The 15,943-nt window shown below is 42.0% G+C and overlaps 3 protein-coding genes across 12 annotated transcripts in view; 1 reads left to right on the top strand and 2 right to left on the bottom strand.

Moving 5' to 3' along the window:
* MBTD1 (mbt domain containing 1) overlaps positions 1-7,605 on the top strand; it is a 35,237-nt gene extending 27,632 nt beyond the window's left edge. For all 10 annotated transcript variants that reach the window (XM_059486129.1, XM_059486127.1, XM_059486130.1 and 7 more), the window contains one exon: positions 3,707-7,605. In XM_059486129.1, the coding sequence (XP_059342112.1) occupies positions 3,707-3,825 (119 nt within the window). In that variant the 3' untranslated portion in view covers positions 3,826-7,605. The remainder of the gene's footprint in view (positions 1-3,706) is intronic.
* A 425-nt stretch (positions 7,606-8,030) lies between these two features.
* LOC132082051 (nucleoside diphosphate kinase) lies at positions 8,031-10,882 on the bottom strand. Its single transcript, XM_059486105.1, has 6 exons — positions 10,778-10,882; positions 10,415-10,683; positions 10,078-10,210; positions 9,447-9,548; positions 8,694-8,806; positions 8,031-8,267 (listed from the first exon to the last, which is right to left on the bottom strand). The coding sequence occupies exons 1-6, from the start codon at positions 10,880-10,882 to the stop codon at positions 8,150-8,152; spliced, it is 840 nt and encodes a 279-aa protein (XP_059342088.1). The 3' UTR covers positions 8,031-8,149.
* Positions 10,883-11,630: 748 nt separating this feature from the next.
* NME1 (NME/NM23 nucleoside diphosphate kinase 1) lies at positions 11,631-14,770 on the bottom strand. Its single transcript, XM_059486131.1, has 4 exons — positions 14,642-14,770; positions 14,008-14,109; positions 13,241-13,353; positions 11,631-12,907 (listed from the first exon to the last, which is right to left on the bottom strand). The coding sequence occupies exons 1-4, from the start codon at positions 14,768-14,770 to the stop codon at positions 12,790-12,792; spliced, it is 462 nt and encodes a 153-aa protein (XP_059342114.1). The 3' UTR covers positions 11,631-12,789.
* Positions 14,771-15,943: the final 1,173 nt, after the last annotated feature.

Below are 15,943 nucleotides of genomic sequence, written 5' to 3'. Positions count from 1 at the left end.
CTGTTGGAAAGAAACCTGTCAGTTTGTCCAGGCCACCCATGGCAGGTGAGGTGCAGAGGAGCTTCTCTGGGGACAATGAGTTGATTCCTCCTCCATACCGAGCCCTTCCAGCACAGCCTCTGAGGCCTTCCAGCCTCCCAGGAATAGCCAGGAGTGCAATCCCAGCCTCCAAACAGGTAGCTGGTCACAGCAGTGTTTCACTGCAGAGTGGGAAGCTAAGGTCTAGGGTGTCATGTGCTGACTCATCCAATCTTTCTTTTTTCCCTTTTTTTTCCTTTGAATTTCATTTGGTTTATTTTTTTCTGCTAGAGAGCTTTTCATTCTTGCTGATGCACCATGTTACTGAATTAATCATAGCAGAGGGTTGCAGCTGGTTTAGAATTTCAGAGAAAGAAGGTTGTGGTGTGGGCTACTGAGAATCCCGGAGGGGCCCTGCGAATTGTTAAGATACAAAAAATGCACCCTATAAAACTGAATGGTAATGTGGATCTGGGAATATTGGATGCAAGTAGGTTATTATTGTGTATTATCCTTTGCAGAGAAAATAACCATATGCTATAAATAAAGATTTTTGTCTTTGTATCAGAAAAAGGCAGTTATCTGGGAAAATATCTGTGGAATATGTTATTTGAAATTTTGTGGATTACTAAGAAAATATATTTGAAGCAGTGTAATTGTTCATCTGTATGAGTGAACAGAGGAAAAACTCTTAAAAATTAATTGGTAATATTGAAGTCGATTAAAATTTTGAACTTCTTTAAGTATAGTTTACATAATGTAATCAATCTTCAATTATACAAATGCACTGGTGGTTTTCCTCTTCCCTTTTTCTCATATCTCTGGCAATGTAATGCAGCAAATTATTGCTAACAAATATATTGTAGCAATAGGAGCTGTCAGACAGACTGGATGATGTTCTCCCTGCAGGACAGTTGCCAGGTTGATAGATTTAGCTTCAGATTTGCTTGATTACTCCCTTAATCTTGTCTTAGTCTGCACAGGCTGCCATGTCAGCACTCTCTACTGACTGGAATGCATCCATAACAGTTTCTCCTGTCCATGTGTTATCCATTAACAGACTGGGAGAAATGGAACCCAAATGCCACCTTTAGACCCTGAGGAAAACCTTACTCTCTTCTGCACACCTCTCAACACTTCTGAAGGAACTCTTTAGTTTCACTTCATGTTCCTGCTGCTGTGTACATGCCATGTTTAACAGAGCCTTTGATGCTAAAGAGAAGCCTTGCTTACAGGAGAGTGTTCTGGAGCATCTATTTCTTCCCAAATGTTCTTTTGTGCTAAATCTATATCTGCATTGCATTTCCTTAGTGCAAAGACATACACAGTCTGAATTTCTGTATCATTAGATTTCAAAGTTCCTATGAAACACCTGTGTTCGTTGGTTTCTGATACTCAGTGATCAGTTGAGGGGATGATTATGATTAATTGAGGGGAACTTTTCAACACTGAATTTTGGTAAGGCTGGAGAAAATTAATTTTGTTTGTGGTGTGGTTAGCCTTGTCATTGTCCAAAGATAGATATATATCTCTATATAGGTAGATATAGATTGAAACCAGCAAGACCATACCTTTTCAGTCTCTGGGAAGGAGGCATCACATTGATACCATCTAATCAATTAAAGCACATTTGAGATTGGCCAGAACTCATTAATTATGTGCATATCCTCAGCATCATTCATTGCCTGCTATTGCAGTAGCTGTAGGACATATGCAGACACAGTGCATGGGGTGTTTTGCGTGGCTTTGAATGGAATCAGTGGAAGATGAGTAACAAAACAGCATCTGTTCTGAAACTTCTTGTCCATGGGAGATCTCAGTAAGGGTTCAAACCCAATACTTTCCCCTTTTGTATCATCACGAGCACGGGAGAAAGGTTCAGCTCTTCACTTTGGTTTGTATGATGTGGTTTTGCTCTCTAGCAAATGCCTGGTGCTTTGAGTACTTTGCATCTTTCAGTCTGAAATGATCTCTTGAGCACTGAAATTCACCTGTTGGACTGCTTCATTTTTAAAAAGGATGTACAGCCAGTCTTGCAGAAGAAGAGACTGTTCCCAGAGATTCACCCAATTGTGAAACATATTGCTCTATTTGTACTGGTTTTGGGAGGTTTGAATGTCATGGCATCAGACAGTGTGTCTCTGAGTCCTGGCAAATCACTGAGACGATGTAAAAAGGAAGTACCTTGCCCAATCTGCACTCCTTTCCCTTCAGCTGGATGATTTAAATTAGTTTTCCTTTTTCTTCTTTCAAGCAATTTGGTGTGCAGCTGTAACTAAGCTTTTCTAATGGAGGATTGTAGCTAAAAGCTGTATAACATGAACAAATGAAGTAAGATATCATTAAATATCTAAGTGTTTGGACTTTGGTTCAAATGAGCCAGAGGCAATACAAATCATGGCAACTGCTGTTACTCCTGTACCTGCAGGAGCTTCCTGCTCAGGAGAGAGAAGGGAAACGACATGCATGGTGGGTTGGTTTGTATCCCTGACCTCTGTATAGCCTTTGCCTGAGGCATTGCAGCATAGTCAAGTAGCCAGTTGTGTGTTTTATCATTTAGACAGTACTTTGTTGCTCCCCCAGAGATCAGGAATCTTGGACAGAGTTGGCCATGATGCAGGGAAAAGTATTTGGGAGAAAAAAAATAAGGAAGGGATTGTGGGTTCTGTAGGTGGGAGGAGGACTCTATTAAAGAAAGATGAGGAGAGCTTGCATTTTGCTGCAGCAGCTTTTGACATCTTCTACTATCTTAATTTTCAAATTTTATCTTTATTTAGCTCAACAGCTTATTTCAACATAGAATATTTTTAAAAGAATAATCAAACAGCTTATAAATTACTGCAAGGCGATCAGTAGCAGCAGGTTCTGGGTTGGGGTGTTTTCCTTTCACTGCATATTTTTGCATTTCAAGACACATTGGCAAGGTATATAAACAATATATTGAATAATTATAAACTTTGATACTTTTCTCATTCATTTGGTCATAGAGAATAATTCATTTTTGTATAATCAATCCTTTAATGTGGCTACTGCACCTTTAATGAATGCTTACCTGTTTTGTTTTCAGTGTTCTTTTCATTGTGCTCATATTTTGATAATCATGTCTATTTGTTAGTGAAAGTGGAAAAGTAATTGTGACTTTGCTATTCATAATATCTTTCTCTTAATCCCATTTCTTTTTAATTTTGAGAAGAAAAGGGAAGATTAAAAGTATGAAAATAATTTTGTTTTAATGAAACTTACCTTCTGGGATCTTAAAATTTTATTGATGAATTGAGAAATCTTTGTTAATATGTTTTGTTGTTTGACATAGACTGTTTGCAATAACTGTGAAGTAGTTTGAATTGTAGGTTAACTGTTGGCCATTTCCAATCTCATTTTCACTTGCATAATGACTAAATAGGAAGCAAAGTGGGTTAAAAGTTAAAATGGTTTAAAATACTCAGTTCTGGAGAAAATCTGGTAGAGAATATATTATTGTAAGTAATTTTAAATCTCTTAGAATTAGAGTATAACTTAGAATTCCATCTGCACTCACAAAGTGTCTGTTCTCTGTGGGATCCTGAGCATTAAAGCATCGCTAAAATGCACCATGTAAGAAAATGGGGAATCTGGGATGCTCCCAATATCAATAATATTACGTCAATTTAAGTTGTATAGATATTTAATGTGAATTTTTGATTTGTAGTGACTTCGTTACAGCTGAAGGAGGAGTTGCTGGATGGAGAGGAGTACAGCTTCCTGCAGGGAACGTCTGACCAGGAAAGCAACGGCTCCGCCAGCTATTACATCAAACAGGAGCCCTGAGGCAGCTCCCTGGAGCGAGGGGCACAGCGTCGGTGATAGGAAAAGAACCTTTCACCAACACTGACTGATTCTGTTTCCACTTGGATGGTGCAGTTCAGGTGACTGTGCCTGGGGCGCTTTGCTAAATGTAGATGAATTAGACTTGGTTCAGAACTTTTTGGAACAGTGTGGAAACTATTTTAGTGAAAAAGATTTTTCAATTTATTAAAAACAAAAACAAAGGACACTTTTGTGTTGTATTTGAAGCTTTTGAAAGAATTTTGTAATATTTTCAAGTTCAGATCTATTGTGCATTGTTAACAAGAACTGAAATTCTAGTTTTTTTGTAAGATTAAAGTTTATTTAGCATGATTGTGGGAAGCAGTTGGAGGAAGATATAGTTGCAAATACAAATGAACTGTCATAACAAATGAACCTTTTTGGTACAAGTCGGGAGACTGTTGTACTCTTGTGAACTGCACTGGTCACGTCTCTGTTTTTTTAATTGTGAAAATAAGGCTTTAAAGCCCCGATTTAAAGGCATAAATTATATACGGAAGACAGTCCTGTAAAGCTCTACTCAGTGAGTAGCCCCAAGTGCAACGGAGCCATCGCCTGAGGAAGATTTTACATTTTCAAGGTGTTTTTATTTAGTTTAAAATACCCTTTTTGATATAAGGTTTTTGGTTTTTTAACATTTTTTAGGGGCTGATTCAGTGCCCATTAATATCAGTAGCCTTGTCTCCGCCAACTGCAGTGGGCATTGGATTGGATCTATAAAGCTCTTGTCTGTATATGAATGTCTGTAGTCTTGGAATGCTTCAGCAGATGTTTACAGAGCCCTATACCAAACTGGAACTTCAGAAAATTCTGTGATTGGAAGATTAGTTGTAGCTCTGAATTTTGACTGAAGAAGCAGCTTAGATGGACAGTCACTAAGGATTCGCTTGGTAGTGGGAAGGAACTTGTGAGTATTCTTGTGATTTTTTTTTTCCCCCATTCAGAAAGCCCTAAATGTTTCTTTACCATCTTAAATATTTATGTGTGATCATTCAGATGACGTGCCATATGGTTTCAGGTGACCTAAAAGGAGCCCTACATTGTGGATTAAAAATTAGTTCAGTCCTGCATAACCTGCAATATTCATGTCTTGCTGCAATAGTGTAACACAGGAGTTGAGAACAGTATCAAAATCACATGGTTTTAGTCTATAATTCAGAAACTGGATTTGCCTATTGCCTGGAATTCTTGTCTCATGTCAAGCATCCCATTGCCCCCCAACTGGTCAACTTCCAGATTTTTACAAGGCAAAAGTCACATAAAAGGGTGAAAATGATGAGCATTTAAGCACAAAGTATTTTTGCAGGAGCTTTTAATAATTTGGATTTTATCTTTCCATATTTTAAACTTCTGTACATTTTTGTAAATGGAGTTGATGAGTGAGGTGTTTGATCAGCCCTGCAGAGCTGTGACTGGAAGAATGTGCATCAAGAGCTTTAGCTTTTACTGGTAAGGTTCATTAACTAAACTCTCAGGAATTATAAATTCTGTAAGTGCTTCTGGGTCTTCATAGGTTCCCTTCAGAGCAGTACAATGATCATCTGACTCTTGACCAGAAATTAAGGCTTAAAAAAAAAATTGATCAAAAATTATTAACATCTGTATCCTACAGCCTAAGAAATGTTTTAAGGATATCAACCCACAGAGCCCCGGGAGACCATTTTTTTGTATATTGTTGTTTGAGCTTAAAAAAATAGTGCATAGAAAGTTGAAAACCAGCAATTTGATTATTTTCTAACATATCGCTCCAACTTTGGGTACATAGCATTGGTGATATACACAGGTTTACCTCATTCTATGCAAGGGGGGTTAATTATGTAAAGTTTTGTATTTACTACAGGAAGTAAAGCATGTGCTGTATAGTTTAGGAATGTCTGGAATTCTTTCCTCCCTTACTGGTAAAATTTCTTAAATTACAACCTGTTTTTAACAATGGCTTCTTCTATTGACAGAATCTGTTAATCTGATTACAAGAATCTGTAACTTCAGGTGGTAAAGGCATTTTAGCTCGCTAAAATAGCCATAAAAAGGACTTTGTTGGACCTGGTAGTCTTCAAATAGCTTATCTCAGATTCTGACCCACGATGTTTATTTTGAACATCAAAATAGACAACAGCCTAGATTGGAGAACTAGGATTAGAGACCATTGTAGTGACAGTTTGAGCCTTGCTTGTTTTCCTGTGTTCTCAGTTTAATCTGCTGTAAAATCCAGCTCTGCAAGCATTGATTTCATTTGGTAAGTATAGCACTATTGATTTTTTTTTTTTTTTAATGCAACAACTTGCAGGTTATCCCATCAGCTGGAACAAGGTTCTCACAGTCTTGCTTTCTTCTCTCATCAACAGCTTCTGACTTCAGTAGAAAAACTGTTGCATTAATTAGTGTGTCATAATGTAGAGAGAGGGTTGGACTAGTTAATGAGTGAGGTGCATTGCCCGGTCACTAAACTGAGTATTGCCCTGGCTCATCCCTGATTTCAGAGTCTATCTCCAAATGTCAACAGGGAAAATTAATCCTTAACACACTTCCTGTGTTGGGAGAATTATAAGAGTCTGTCCTAAAGTCTGTCAGTCTTTATAATATTCCTTTATTCATCAAACACTAAAGTCTGTGAGGTGATCTATGTTCTCAGGTACCTGTGTGACTTCAGCAGTTGGTGAAATGCCTTTTGTGTCTCTGGGTTCATAATATGCCTCAGTTGTGTAATTGTCAAGTACAGTGACATCTGTGCTAAGCAAACCATGGAAGGAGCTGCTGGAAGTCACTTGCTGTAGGAGCAGCTCAGGAAAAACCTGAGCAAGGTGCTACCAGGGATGTGGTCCCCAGAGAACCTGAGGGGTGTCCCCGTGGCAGCTCCCTGGCTTTGCAAAGCATTCCTGTGGCTCTGGGATGTTTCTCATGGCTTTCAAGCTGTAGTACCTGCCTGAGGGAGCAGCAAATGTTGGACACCTAAAACCTTCAATGGGGTTGGACTAATGCTGGCATTGGGCACAGCAGGTTTTTCTGACCATGAGGCAGCCCAAGCCCTGTCCCTGACTTGGCTGCTGTCCTTCTTGTTCCAGATCTCTCTGCTGATCTTTGATTACATTATTTTCAGTAGAACTCTCTAACCTGTTCCTTGCTGCATCTGAGGAAAGCTACAGCAGTTACTGATTCCTTGTTCTATGGATGCTAACACGGGTTGCAGTGTTTGTTTGGGGTTTTTTATTGTTGTTTTCTGTGATGTGAATACCCTCCCTCGATCTTTGTATGATGGTGCTAACACATTTGGTAACAATCCTTTATTAGGAAGGGATTTTAAAAAACTGTGATTTTAGCTGAATTTTTCTTCCTTTTGATTTTTTTTCATATTTAAAATTTAAAGCCACAGCCATTTATACAAAAAAGGCATCAGCTTTGGCCCCTGGAAAAATGCTGGGGGCAAGAATCAAGAATAAACAAATGGGTTTTTACATAATTTCTGTATGTATTTGATATATAGATCAATATCTGTACAAATTTAATCTTTTATTTTCTTTGTTATTTGTGTGGTCAGTGAGGGAGTATTTAAAGCTTTCTCATGCAATGTACATAACTCAGTGAAAAAATGCTTTTGGAAAAATTAATGTTACTTTCATTTTTACAAGACTGCGGATTTTCAGCATGGATGTGAAAAGCATTAAATCATAACTTTGTGTACAAGATAAAAATAATTCACTAAATTTGCCTTTTTTACACAAAATAAAAATGATTAAAAGTCTTTTTCTGAATAGTGATTGTTTTGCTTACACTCTTAACCTTAATAAAAATACCCACAATCTGTAATAATATGAGTATTTTAAGTATGTTGGTGTGACAACAAATGGTGTGGGGCCCTGAGCACAAGGTAAGGGGTTTGATAAGAGAAGGTGAATTCAATAAGCATTTTAGAGAGCAAGCTTTGCACTCAGTCTCATTTCATTTAGTATTAATATTTGTGTAAGGAGAAAATTTTGTGGTATCCCTTTTTTCTTCTAGCTGTGTTGGAAGTAGCTCCAGCCTCACTTCAGCTCTCCCTCTGCAAATTTGCTGCTGCTTGAGTCCAACAGCTGTGCCAGGGTCACATGTCAGTGGCGCCTGAATGATTAAAATTACTTTTATGAGTATTTGAACAGGGGGTCTGTTGTAAGTGAATGCACCACAAGGAATTAGTTCACACCCATTTATTTGACAGTCACTTTCAGCACTAAGATAACTGTGGTTGCTCCCAGGGCAGCAGCTGGAATGAGATGAGGTGTTGGAAGGCACAAATCACTGTGGGAACCCATCACTCATAGATCCAGTCATGTGCGCAGGGCTTGAAGTCGATGAGCTCTGCGGGTTTGAACCACAGGTTGATCTCCTTCTGTGCACTCTCCACAGAGTCGCTGCCATGGATGATGTTCCTGTGGAAGGAGACAAACATTGATCCCTATAAAAATACACCTCCAGCAGCCTTGTTCTCAGTTTGCAAAAATGTGGATGAAGCATCTAGAGTGGGGAGACTACTGCTGTTATTTCAGGTAGAGTGTTCCAACACCCCACTCCTCCAAGAGCTAATTATGCCTATCAGGGTCACTCTAGAGCTACTGCTCTGCAACAGCCCCTGCCTGAGCTTACATGCTGCTTTGGGGAAGAGCTGGACTGCAAACAAAGTCAGCTTTGTACCACTTTCCTAAGTAGCAGATATGCACTGTGACCTGCAAATAAAATACAATCAGACTGAGGTCTCTACCACCAATTTTGGTTTTCCAGAATAAAAGACTGCCAACAGTTTTTGTGTTGGCAGGTAAACAGCGAGTAGGAGTTGTTTTAACAGACTGAGTACAAACCTTCCCACTTGAATGCAGAAATCACCACGGATGGTGCCAGGCTTGGAGTCTGCAGGGTTGGTTTCCCCCAGCATTACTCTCCCAGTTTTAACCACATTGAGTCCTTCCCATACCTTAAGATAAAAAACACAAAAATTCTGTTAAGCCATGCTTATGCAAAATACTGACAGTTCAGCTTTGCTCCACCATACGTTGCAAAGAAACAAAGATATTTAAGAAACAAAGATAATTAAAGATATTAACCTTGCCTAGATTATCTCTTGGGCTTGTAAAGGTGACAAGGGAAAAAAACAACTGAACTGGAAGTTAATGTACAAAGCGAACTCCCAACCTTTTGTGTTGTGGAACAGGGACACCCTGCTGAGTGTTCTCTCCTCTGTCATTATCACACCAGAAGATGCTACTAGAGCAAGTACCTTGTTTTGGGGGGAATGTAAAAATTAATGACACAGAAGTTTGTGTCAGAGAGCCTGACCTTTTTTTGCCCAAAACAGATTTTTTGGCACAGAAGATTTGCTTTCAGGAATTTTGCTTTATACATTTATACACTGAGCATTTTAATACCCATTTTATATGAGCACTTTTCTTATTATATAGAAATTTCACTGTCTTAATTTTTTTCTTTTGACACTATCAGAACAAGGTAGTTTAAAAAATATTTCTGCAGCACCATCTCTAAATATTCTTAATAATTTATAGAGCAAGAAAAATATATTCAAGAAAGTAATCTTAAACTAAAATGAAGTCACTTACCATGGCCACAACAGGTCCAGAGTTCATGTATTTAACCAAACCAGGGAAGAAGGGGCGGTCTTTCAGGTCAATGTAATGTTGTTTGAGAAGGTCTTCAGAGGCCTTCAAAAGGACAGATTTAACTTTAAATATCATTTTCTGAATGTCATTGAACAAAAGGTGTTACAGGTGTAAGACTGCGGCGTTAGTGATTAGATTCACAATTAATGTTACCAACATTGCTGCAGTGCTATTGTGTGTATCAGTGCGAGCTCCTGCTGTAATTTTAAAGGAGTTCTTTGTGGCTGTGCTGGGAATTGTCAATAGGATTTCTTTGCACGGCAGTGAGCCTCTGCAATAAGCAGAGTACGGGGAGTACGGGGTCCCGGGGTGATGTTACCCAACACAACCTTTCAGCCTTGGCCATTCCACCTCTCAATCGGGCTGCATTAAACCTCTGAAGCAAAATTCGCTGGTTATGGAAAGGGTAGAAGCCGAGGAGGAAGGGCCTGACGCGCGCTGCAGCACAGCCGCCATCTGATCCCAGTTCTGCCGCAGGAGAAGCCGCAAGGGGAGATTCTCGGTGCGGGTGTGGTGAGCCCTTCTCGGGCAGGGCACGAACAGGGTTGGGGGGCAAGGCGTGGGCACTCACGTGTACGAACTTCATGGCTACGAGCCGGAACCCTTTCTGCTCGAACCGCTTGATAATCTCCCCGACCAGCCCGCGCTGGACGCCGTCGGGCTTGATGGCGATGAAGGTGCGCTCGCAGTTCCCCGCCATGGCGCTGCGGGCGGGAGCGCGGCGTGAGGGGACGCGCGGCCTCAAGGTCGGCGACGGCCATGGCGGTACCGCCCCGCCACGCGGCACCGCCACGGAATGTCCCCCCGGCCCCACCGAGCCCGGCCCGGCCCCGCCGAACCCCGCCGGGCCCCTCCGCCTGCACCCCCCATGCCCCTGGAGCGCGGGGCCCGACCCGGCCAGGACTCACCTATCCGGAGCTGCCGCCGCCGCTACCCTCCGCACCGCTGCCGCCGGAGGAAGAGGCGCAGGACGAGGCGTGCACGCCGCAGATCCCCCGCCCTGCGCAGAGGAGGAGCCGCCGGGTCGGCGGCGCTTCCGGGGCGGGATCGCCAGCGCCGAGCGGAACCGGGACGGGCCGGGATGAAGTGGGACTAGACCGGAGAGCGGCCGCTTCGGGGTCCAAGGACAGCGGGGCGGCTCTTGGCCAGCCCTGGCCGCACCTGTCGCCTCCGCCGCCTCGACGGTTATTTACAGACGCAGCAACTGTGGCTTAAGCCTTTAAGGCACTGAAACGCCGGCGGATGTTTAACACAACTAAATAATTTTTTACTAATTTTTTGCTGAGTTGGCTGCTTTCAGGTATCCCCGCGGCCTGAGGGTTGGTTCTGCCAACCAGGCTGCGCTGCACAGCACGGCTACAGCTCTTCAAAAGCATATTTATCACAGAAAAGTGATGTGGTACCTGTAACACAGGAACATTATTGATAATTTCATTAGGAAGATGAAGCTGCCAAGTGTCAAAAGCTCACAGTCCCTGAACCTGTGTCACAACATGAAGCGGGGAGTGTGTTGTTACTTTTTATGATGTTTACTGCTTGGCCCTTTCCTATTTGATTAGCACCTTTGCCTGAGTAAGTTATAATCGCACACCATCACTGCAGCTGGGATATGAATGAAATAACCTCTGCAGTCCTTGCACTGTCTCTTGTTGAGGGGCCAGTTAGTGTCCTCACAGGGTCAGTTAGTGGTTTCACACTGGACCTGCTCAGGTACCTCAGCTATGCAGGATTGCTGGCATCCACCTCTTCCCGGTCACATCATATTAGAAACACTAATCAGCAGCTTCCTGACAACCCAAGCACCTCCAGATAAAGCACAATTCTCTATTTTGTAGAATTGAGATGTCTCAAGTAACCTTTCAAGCAAAGATTAAACTGGAGACCACTCATCTCATGCTCAGGTTTGGCACATATTCCCTTTCCTCCAACTTCTTTTAACCGAGTGATTTATCTTCTATAACATTGAATAGTTTCAGAAGTGGGGCTCACAGCCTCACCTACACCTTCATAGTTAGAGAATTTGTTCCACTTCCTTATACTCATTAATTAAAGACAAAATATTTAAAATTTCATTTTATTTCACTTAAGAAACAGCAAATATTGTTTTATTTTGTGCCATCTCTTTTTAGGAGCTTGATATCACCATAAGGTATCATAAGCCTTCCATTCAACATTCACTGCATAGTTCAGTATTCAGATACAAGAATTCGCTCTGGGGGAAAAAATAGTGGAGCTTGAGCAACTGATTCCATGAAACTCTTACTCTTAGTGAATAAAATGTTGCAGAGAAATAAATACATAATATCAATCCCAACTTCCTCATCCAGTGCAACTTTTGCTGTTGAAACTGAAACACCCTCTGCATTATTATGACTCTACTTCTTTACATCATTAAATACAAAACGATAGTGATGAAGTCACTTCTAAAACAACTTATCCAAGAACGATTTGCTTTGAAGTTCCAGCTACTGAGGAAACTACACTAATGAGAACACAGCTAAATTACCTGCTGTTCAGCCGGCAAAGCAAACACCACTTATTGCTCTGTGCAATGTCAGAGAGCTGCTGCCCTGAAGTGGCTAAGGGTAGAATCTCCCTCATCCATCCTCACATTAATCTTCTTTTCACATAAAAGAACATTTCATCAAGCCTGGCCGGTTAATCGGTCCTTAAAATACTACATAAATCCCATGTGGAAGGAAAAAAGAGTGAGTTGAAACGGTGTCAGTGTGGAAGCCAGTTGTCATTTTAGCCAGAGTTGAGCTCTTTATGGGCACAGCATGTTCTGGGGAAAGAAATGAGCTTTTTTTTTCTGCAGCCATTTTAGGAATGGGGACACACTTGACTTAATATTAAGTAAATCCGCAGCATTTGGGCATATTATCAATGCATTTACACACCATCAGTTGTCCTGTAATGTTTTAGCAAAGTTAACCTCTGACTCTAAGCCATTTGTATATTTATTTACCAAATAAATTTTTACCCACTTTTATTGTGTTTACCAAAATACACTCTATGACTATAAAATGCTTCAGAAAAATATATGTTATCTATTCTCTGTTTTCATCTCATATCTCTCAGTCCCAGAAGCAGCTTTTAAAATGTGCAATTCCATCTATAACTTGACAACTTTTAAATCAAAGGAGCAGCAAGCACTGACCCTGACATCCACAACAGAACAATTTCACTGTTTTCTGAGGTTTCTACCAGGGAATTCTTTGAAATAGCTAGAGGCTAGCAGCTGCTTATGGACATGGGAATATCAGAAGATCCAGGCTGGGTGTTAATCATAGATCCACTCATGAGCACAGCTTCTGTAATCAACCAGTTCTTCAGGAGTGAACCATAAATTGATCTCTGTCTCAGCACTTTCCACAGAATCACTGCCATGAATGATGTTCCTAGGAAAAGAAAAGGTGAATAAAAGAGAAAAGGAATTCTTAAAGTAAAGTAAGCTTCTTGTTTTGAAGTGATTCCCACTATGGACAGAAGCTTTAAGTAACAGTAAAGTACAAAAAGACACAGCATAGGCAGTGCCAGCTTTGCTCCTCATTTTTGTCAATGGGGACAACCATGACTTGATCCGTATCCTTAGATACTAATATGTCATGGGCACAGGGAATGGCATCTCCATGTGTAAAACAGAGAAGGATGGAGCACAGTTCCTGTAGATATTATGACATAACACTTAGCATTTAGTGCTTTTGAGTGATACCAAATGTTTTAAAATTTACTTTCCAACTTGGACACAGAAGTCCCCACGAATAGTGCCAGGCTTGGAATCGAATGGATTGGTTTCCCCCAGCATCATTCTTCCAGTCTTAATCACATTAAGACCTTCCCACACCTTAAAGGAAAAAAAAATCCTTTCAGATTATTAAATTTTAGCAGCAGATAAATTATACCATCCACAAGAACACAGGGCTGTCGATCATGGCACAAATCACTATCTGAATATTTGTCACAGTGAGACAAATTTATCTCCAATTCTTCTGTCAGATTCTTGAAGTGTCTGCTCACATGGTCCCCCTCTGTACAATCCCTCTCCTCAAAAAGGGTGGGGAGAGAACCATTTTCCATCTCAGTATGTCAAACAGTCTCACAGAGCTGTTTGTTCATGGGATAGCTAGGCCTCAACTATTTTACAAATACATTATCAAGGAGTAAAAGAGAACTAAAGTTAAAATGTTCCACCATCCTTTTTCAGCTTTCTTACTACATGGCATTTCAGAGTGAGGCTTTTGTGCAGGTTTACTGTTTCTCAAGGTCCTGGTTGTGATTCCTTTTTGCCCCTGCCCTCTTCCTCAAAAAACTGACTCAAAGGAGAGAAAGATTATGAGAAAATATTAAAGAAAAATAGTTAACAGCACATCTTCCTAATCACAGTATTTGAATCCAGATTTTAAAATCCTTTAAAAAATAAACTGGAATTCAGCAGGTGACACAATCTCATTGCAGGGAAAACAATCAAGCAGTGTGGTTTTCCTTGACAGGAACTCACCATGGCTACAACAGGTCCTGAGTGCATGTACTGCACCAGGCCATCGTAGAATGGCCGGTCCTTGAGGTCAATGTAGTGTTCCCTCAGAAGGTCCTCAGAGGCCTGGGTTATAAAACAGACAGACAGACAGAGAAAAAAGCTTACAATAAGAGCTTAAGAGCATAGTGAAATCACAGAGGTAAACGACAGAGCATTGGTAATCCTGAAACTGGCACGCACTTTAAAATTCAGCATTTCCAGCTCCTTCCTAGGAGTACTTTGGGTCTATATGAATTTGAACTGTTTGCTTTAACTACAACTAAACTTAGAAAAGTTTTTTTGTCCATGCAGGTAGTTTATGTGACCTGGGATTTATAAAAGATACTCAATGATATTTATTTGGCATAGGAGGCACCTGAAAGAATATTCTCTTCAGACTAAGGGCATCAGGTTACTAAAATTAGTGTGCTTAGCATGTCTAAAGCATTTAGCCAGAGCTGGGAATTGGAACTTTTCCAAAAACATCCCAAGTACGACTTCTCAAAATTTCAGTTTTAAATGTTACAGAGGCCACATTTGTTGTTACAGCAGGCTGCTGTACTTGAAGGCTACAACTGATATAAAAAAGTGTTCACAGCAATTGAGGAGAGCTTACCTGTATTAATTTCATGGCTACCAGTTTGAATCCTTTCTTCTCAAAGCGTTTGATGATCTCCCCCACCAGTCCCCTCTGGACCCCATCAGGCTTGATGGCAATGAAGGTGCGCTCCTCAATGGCAGCCATGATCCTGAGGAGGGAGGGAGGGAACAAAATTTGTTATTCCAGGACTGTGAGATCCCAGTCCATCCCAACCCTGTCTGCTATAAGTGTAATTAGATTTGCTGCATCTGAGAGTCAGTAATCCATGGTCTCCAATGTTCGGACAAACCAGTGACAGCACACAGGTTGTCCCAAGTGCTGCAGGAGTGAGTTTGAAGCAGTGGAAGGGTGCCAAGTGTAAGAACAATCAGCGAATACCGAAATCAGAAAAACTGAACAGAAAGGAAGGTAATGATCACCACAGATCCATCTTCCAGTGCCGTGCAATAAATTAATAAATTAGTACACACACAGAGTTTTTACCTGGAAACCAGCAGGACCAGAGGGGCTCTGAGCCCCACGCTGGAGCACACCTGAGTGGGCAGGTGAGGGATGCAGGGGAGGCTCCGCGCGGGGGATGCGGTGACACTGCCCGGGGACGCAGGGACCCTTCCCGCTGCCCCGCAACCCGGCTTACCCGCTGGTGGCCCAGTGGCTCTGGCAAACCTTGAAGCCTTGTCCCTCGCCGGTGGCCCGGTGGCTGTGGCAAACAGTGTCCCCCGCTGATGACCTCGGTGAGCGTCGGAGCCCGAATACTCCACTGTTCCCTGGGCGTCTCCCACGGCCCCTGTCCCCCGCTGCTTCCCCGCGGCTCTGGCAGCCCGTGTCCCACGCCGGTGGCTCTGTCAAGCCGTGTCACCGCGGGTTCTCACCCGGTTTAGCCGTGCCCCACCCCCTCGCCCCCGCACAGCGGCTGCCGTGGCCACAGCGCGGCCTCCCGTCCGGGCACAGCGCCGCTACCGCCCCCAGCCCCGTTCGCGAGGGGGGATTCGGGATCGATCCCCGTGTCCGATCCCCCGCCCGGGGAACACCAGCACCCACCCAATGCCTCTTCCCTCGGAGCAGGAGTGCCGGGCTCAGCCCTTCCAGCATTTCAGTCTTGCCTGCTGGATCCCGGTTTTTATTTAACAAAAGGCACATTACGTTATTTTAATTAAAATGTCGTTATCGTACTGTTCTGCTTGTATTTCCTCTTTAAATGAGGTAATTAATTTTGTTTGGTTTTTTTTCTGGTTATATTATATTAGCTCTTTGAGTCAAAAGACCCTTCAACCATTTACCCAACCCTGAGCTGCTTTGCCTTGAGCATTTTATTGC

The sequence above is a fragment of the Ammospiza nelsoni genome, chromosome 19 (genome assembly GCF_027579445.1).
Source record: "Ammospiza nelsoni isolate bAmmNel1 chromosome 19, bAmmNel1.pri, whole genome shotgun sequence".
NCBI lineage: Eukaryota > Metazoa > Chordata > Aves > Passeriformes > Passerellidae > Ammospiza > Ammospiza nelsoni.
This window is presented reverse-complemented; position numbering and strand designations above follow the sequence as displayed.

What these genes read in the sequence shown, in the direction of transcription:
- LOC132082051 (XM_059486105.1), bottom strand. Translation starts at nt 10,882, where the DNA reads ATGCTTTTGAAGAGCTGTAGCCGTGCTGTGCAGCGCAGCCTGGTTGGC. An exon ending in GCGGCGGCAGCTCCGGATAG is followed by an intron (nt 10,211 to 10,414) that starts GTGAGTCCTGGC and finishes TCCCGCCCGCAG; the next exon opens with CGCCATGGCGGGGAACTGCG. An exon ending in CTGGACCTGTTGTGGCCATG is followed by an intron (nt 8,807 to 9,446) that starts GTAAGTGACTTC and finishes TTTTATCTTAAG; the next exon opens with GTATGGGAAGGACTCAATGT.
- NME1 (XM_059486131.1), bottom strand. Translation starts at nt 14,770, where the DNA reads ATGGCTGCCATTGAGGAGCGCACCTTCATTGCCATCAAGCCTGATGGG. An exon ending in TAGCCATGAAATTAATACAG is followed by an intron (nt 14,110 to 14,641) that starts GTAAGCTCTCCT and finishes TTTATAACCCAG; the next exon opens with GCCTCTGAGGACCTTCTGAG. An exon ending in TTCTGTGTCCAAGTTGGAAA is followed by an intron (nt 12,908 to 13,240) that starts GTAAATTTTAAA and finishes TTCTTTTCCTAG; the next exon opens with GAACATCATTCATGGCAGTG.